This window comes from Pundamilia nyererei, unplaced genomic scaffold (assembly GCF_000239375.1).
Source record: "Pundamilia nyererei isolate P.nyererei 1_Seehausen unplaced genomic scaffold, PunNye1.0 scaffold00246, whole genome shotgun sequence".
Taxonomy (NCBI): domain Eukaryota; kingdom Metazoa; phylum Chordata; class Actinopteri; order Cichliformes; family Cichlidae; genus Pundamilia; species Pundamilia nyererei.
Window position 1 is genome coordinate 238,172 of NW_005187647.1, and position 5,951 is coordinate 244,122.

At 37.5% G+C, this 5,951-nt stretch overlaps 1 protein-coding gene across 1 annotated transcript in view; it reads left to right on the forward strand.

Annotated features, from left to right (window-relative positions):
* The window catches only part of stab1 (stabilin 1), a 66,429-nt gene that overhangs the window by 44,506 nt on the left and 15,972 nt on the right, over window positions 1-5,951 (forward strand). The window contains exons 27-31 of the mRNA XM_005749490.1: window positions 264-359; window positions 2,787-2,834; window positions 3,466-3,599; window positions 4,580-4,583; window positions 4,909-4,974. Coding sequence (XP_005749547.1) covers window positions 264-359; window positions 2,787-2,834; window positions 3,466-3,599; window positions 4,580-4,583; window positions 4,909-4,974 — 348 coding nt within the window. The remainder of the gene's footprint in view (window positions 1-263; window positions 360-2,786; window positions 2,835-3,465; window positions 3,600-4,579; window positions 4,584-4,908; window positions 4,975-5,951) is intronic.

A 5,951-nucleotide genomic window follows, 5' to 3' on the forward strand; every position in this document is an offset into this window, starting at 1 on the left:
AACGGGTGAAGTGTCTCGCCCAAGGACACAACGACTGAGACTGTCCAAGCCGGGGCTCGAACCGGCAACCTTCCGATTACAAGGCGAACTCCCAACTCTTGAGCCACGATCGCCCCCTCTCAAAGGAAATTCTTGCATGTAAAACAAAAAATTAGTTTGTGAGTACTTTGTGATGCCACAGTATTAATGATTTAGATTAGCATCCTATAATTCTCTCTCTCTCTTTCTCTGTGTGTGTGTGTGTTTTGTTTTTTGTATGTCAGGCAAAGTGTGAGAAGACAGATGGTGGAGGTCACACCTGTACCTGTCCTGACGGCTACGCTGGAGACGGAAACATTTGCTACGGATCATTACTTGACGTAAATACTTAGCTCATTATGATTCATTGTGGTTATATAAGTTGAACTCATTCACTTTCATGGTGAGCCAAATCAGTTTCACTATGTTAAGTGAAAATAAAATGAAAGACAGTCAAAGTGTGGAACTAATATCTTTTTCATAATCTGGATTGAAGGCCGTTTATATTTATTTACTGCAGGTGCTTTAATTTCATTTCAACCATACAACATTTTTCAGGTTACACTCAGATTTTATGCTTTAGAAAAAAAAAGCATACATGTGGCCAATGTGTAGCCGGTCCTCAGGCTGTAAAAGAAAAGGAAAAAAATGTAAATTATTTATTAGTTTATTTATTGCAGAAAAAATAAATTTAACATGAGCACTCAGAGAACACGAGCAAGGATATAATAAAACTGTTTTATGATGTTTCTATTATAACAGGCTGGCATTAACCTGCTTATAAAACAAGCACTGATGTCTGACTCTTGACCTTTGACCTTGAAACCTTACATACTAAAATGTTGTATTTTATGATTTTTACTCATATGATTATAGCACAATTGGCTGAGATCTTTAGCCTCTATATAAAAAAAATAAGATTTTAAGATGCATTCATGAGTTTTGCAAAGTTTATTGCATCATTGTGACATCATAGGGCATCTAATTGAAAAAAAACGTGTGTTGGATCGCCCTCTCCATGCTCTTTCATATGATATATGTTTTATATAAGTTTATATAGACTTATACGACTTATATAAGTCATATAAGTCAAATGTCTGGGCATGGGTTTAGTTCTTTTTTTAAATTAAGATGCCAGATTGCAGTTATTTTTTTGCATTTCTGAACAGAAAAAAATGTTTTACTGGTTGAATGTTACGCTTGATAAATTTCTGACTCCTTAGGGAAGTCCAGTGTGTATATTTGGCTTCAGTTTATTATTTGTCTCATAAATATCAATCTAGTTCTTACTTTTTAAAATGTTTTTAGTAGAGATGGACCGATCCGATATTACGTATCGGTATCGGTCCGATACTGACCTAAATTACTGGATCGGATATCGGCGAGAAATAAAAAATGTAATCCGATCCATTAAATATCAAAAAAGCACCTCACAAAACTTGCGACATGGCGTAACTCGTCTCATAACCGTAGCACGTCGGAGCAGTGTGGTCACGTGATACAGCGGCTGTGTGTATTTGTAGTCTCGCTACCAAACCAGCATTTCATCTCCAAGGAAGTTATCCCAGAGAGAAGTAAAGCAAGTGTGTAAGTTCCTCTCTGAATGTTTGTAAAGCATTCCCACGTTAAGCTTAACACCTGATATATGGAGCAAGTGCCTCTCTCTCTCTCTCTCTCTCTCTCCTGCCGCTACTTCATGAAACTGCTTAACGATCAGCTGATCGTCTCTCTTCTTTGCTTTTGGCCCACTTTGCACCAGAAAGAGGAAACCAGCGGCTGAACAACAGCAGCACGTTTAAGCTTGATCAGCTGTTGTTAGAATTTATTTAATATTACTTTCTACTCCAGGATCTTTTTCTACGCAGCTGACGGCTGGTAACTGTGCAGGGGCGGATCAAGCAAAGTTTAGCCAGGGGGGCCGATAGGGCATTAACAGGGAAAAGACATACTTTTCTTTCTTATTCTCATTTAAAATGTCGAGCTTTTAATAAATAATTATCTGACACCCAAAGTTTTAATCTGATGTAAAATGTATAGAAGTCCATTACTGTATATAGTAACTGTTAAGTCTAATATACCCTAGTAAGCTAGAGTACTTTTTCCTTTGGGAAGGTACCATCTGTGCAGTCTGCAATTCTGTAGAAGAAAGATGTTGAATCTATTTAATATTTCTTGAAAAAATAATTTATTTCTGTGCATTTTTTTTTCACACTTCATCAAATTAAAGTTGATTACATCGATTAAGCATCACAAAGTGGAGGGTGGAGGGTGGAGGGTGGTTCCCTATTTTTTATTTTTTTTTGCTGGTAGTTTGCAAACCTATTAGTTAGGTTGCTTAATATTTCTGCTAAGTACTCTTTAAAATACCAGAATAGGAAGGATGGAGCAGGTTTAAGTTTATTAGATTGATCAGTGTTGCTGAACTATGAAATATTTTGGGCGCAGTGTACTTTTTACACACAGGTATAACAGAATAGCTTTAGTGCTGTTGTTTATTTAAACTTGACTATGAACTTATACAAAATGCAGCAAGATATTAAAAAACAGTTTTATTGATTAAAAAACACTATATCGGATTCATATCGGTATCGGCAGATATCCAAATTCATGATATCGGTATCGGTATCGGACATAAAAAAGTGGTATCGTGCCATCTCTAGTTTTTAGACAAGATTTCTAAAATATTTCTGTTATTGTTTGTATTAATCAGACTTGATTCATTAACTGTAATTCATTACACAGTTATGTTTCTGTGGGTGTGTTTGCAGGAGCTGGAGATGAATGTAAAGATGTACAGTTTCTACCGGCTGACTCAGGTAAGTAAGAGGAAGACAAACTACTCTATAGTTATTGAACTTCGTCAGTTTTCTCGGTTCAAAGTTAAACTACATTAAAGCCTTGATAGCTGGCGAGTTTCCTAATTTAGTGACTGATGTTGAAAATAGGTAGAAATCTGGGATTTTCACCCCTTCTACAGCTGTTCTCCTGCAGCTCCCTCCTTTCTGTTTTGAGCCTCTCAGAAGACTGGTGTAGAGACTGACACATAAGCTAAAGACATTTACTGCTGTGCATTTTGGCCTGTTAAAAGAATATGTGTCAACTTAAACGCACACTGATTTTATAAAATATTCTACATTTCCACCTTCTGTAAAAATATGTTTTTGACAGGAAAGGGAAGCCTTTACAGAAATCGCTGTTTTGTCAACTGTGTGATGGTTTTCTCATCTATTGTTGTACATGGCACTGTAGTGGCAAAAGTGTTGTTAAAAGTTAAAAAATATGAATAAATTTACCAGCCAATGGAGTCAAGGCAGCCAAAAACAATTAGACACCTACCCAGAATGAGTGTTACCTTTGACACAGGTTCTGTAGGTCCACCTGCTCATTGTTTTCATAAACTACTCTGCTCCAATGATAACTAAGCTGTATACGGTGTCATGTGATCAGCGTTTCAGTCATGCCTTTGAGGACCTGAATGGGAACTTAACTGTGTTGGTGCCTACTAGAGACGCTCTCAGGAACATGAGTACAGCTGACAACTTATTCTGGAACACCCGACACCACCTGCCTTACTTTCTGCGGTTAGTAAAGTCACACACACATTAAAACTGATCCTTGAGCTCAGACAAAGCATGCCAGTGCATGAAGTTTGTGTGACAGAATCAGTGTTTCTAACACAAAATAAAAATGGAGCCAGCTTAGCACAAAGTCTAACTAAGAAATTTAGTTTACTTTTCTGTTTGTAGACTTTTTAAAATATTGATTTTATATTGAATTTTAATCTTCTTTGTCCTTTTGTTTGGTTGTTATGTTTTATTTTTTTCTGTATTATATAGTAATATGCTTGTCTTTAAACTCTGTTATGTTTTAGTGCAATATAAGAATTAAAGTGATTTTTAAACCAGCTCACAGGAGTCTGCGGGGGTATTATGATAAGTTACAGAGAATCTCTGTGTATGGAAATGAGTATTTCCAGAGTTTTCTCCAGGCCATTGTAAATTTGATGAGACAGCTATAGACAGTGACTCATTTATCTAACACCACAATCTAGTTTAAGGTCTGTATGATCGTTTTCTTAATGAATCACAGAGATAGAATGATTTAAAGGGATACAGTATAATTCGCTTGAGATTTGGCAGATATGGGCAGCATGTGGCCAGAGGAAATCTTACTTTGCTTAAAAGGCGTCTCCTCTCCACATTAGCCTGGAGAATAAGAAGCCTGAGCTGTATTCTGCTTGTGCCCACATTTACATATTACCTGAATTGCTGACTATCACGCCTTAGGCATGTGCGATGTGCTTTTACCTTATCTTATCTTTTCACACTCACTTACAGCTGTTTGAGTTTATTAAATACTTGAATCCTCATATGATCCATAGGTGTGTCTCCAAAGACAGAGATCCATTTATGCATAAGACACAGCAGCAGTGACTGATAATTATTTAGTTATACCCAACACATACAGACAATCAGTCAGTAGCCAATAGTATTTCACAACAGGTGAGGCAGGTGAGCTGCCACAGAGAAGCACAGTTTAATGTTAATCTCTTGTTCTACAGATCGGTATGTAAAGTATTTGGGTATTGTATCAGTATAGTGTTCATGGATATTTGCTATTGCTACGATCTCTGATCTTTGTATTTAAATGCATAGCATAATATTTATTAGTTATATGAACCCCCAGCCCATCGCCCTCTTCCCCATTGTCCAACTGATTTTCAAAGGTCAGTTGCCCAGATTAAGTGGTGCTGCATTTCACCTACAGCAGACCTAACTAAATGCAATCCTCCATAACCCAACTGAAATTCTGGCTCTATGCCCATGTGGCAAAAATATTACAATCAATCAATTACAGAGATTCCTGATTTTAACTCCTTATCTGCCAAAGGAAGACAATATTGTAGACCTGCACAAGGCTGGAATGGACTACAAGGCCATCAGCAAGAAGCTTGGTGTGAGGACGACAACTGAAAAATTATTCAGATATGATAGAAAATAGAAGAAAAATAGAAATGTGATTAGGAATCACCCTCAGTCTGGAGCTCCATGTAATATTTTGCCTAATGGGGTGAAGATGATCTTGAGAAATAAGGTGGATCAGCCTAAAACTATGTGGGAGGGGCTTGTTAATGATCTGAAGGCAGTAGCAACCACAGACACCAAGAACAGCAATGGTTACTCACTGTGCCATAAATGAGGTCTTGCAGCACCCACAAGGTCACCCTGCTCAAAAAGGCACACGTACACATCAGTCTTAAGTTTGTCAATGAACCTTTAAATGATTCAGAGAAGGTTTGAGACAAAGAGCTGTGGTCAGATTAAACCAAAATCAAATCAACCCACTGTGTTTGAGGAAGAGAAATACTGAGGGTCACTCAAAGAATACCATCCCCACAGTTAAGCACATAAGTGGTAACATCATGCTTTGGGGCTGTTTTTCTGGTCAGGAGGGAGCTGAAGCTTTGTGTTGGCAAGCAGCATCCAAGAAACAAAAAGGATTTAGAATGTTTCTGTAATGAGGGGTGGGCCAAAGTCCTTGCTGAGATCTGTGCAAACCTGGTGACCAACTACAAGTTACCATTTGGCTTGCCAACAAAGGTTTCTCCGCCAAGTACTAAGTCATATTTTGCTTGGTGATGAATTACTTATTCCATTCAGTGACATGCGAGTTTCATGTACTCTGTGTTTTTTTCTTTTATATTTCTGGATTCTCTCTCTGTCTCAATTAAAATGAAACTACCAGGTCTTCTGTAATTGAGCAAACTTACAAATTCAGCAGAAGTTCAAATAAGCATTTCCCTCACTGATAGTTGTGTCAGTAAAGATGTTGGTGGTGCATCTGAAAGACTGTAAAAATTAAACATTTCTGTACTGTTTAAATTAGGAACTGCTGATCTGATAGATCACATGTCCTTTGCTGACAGGATCCTG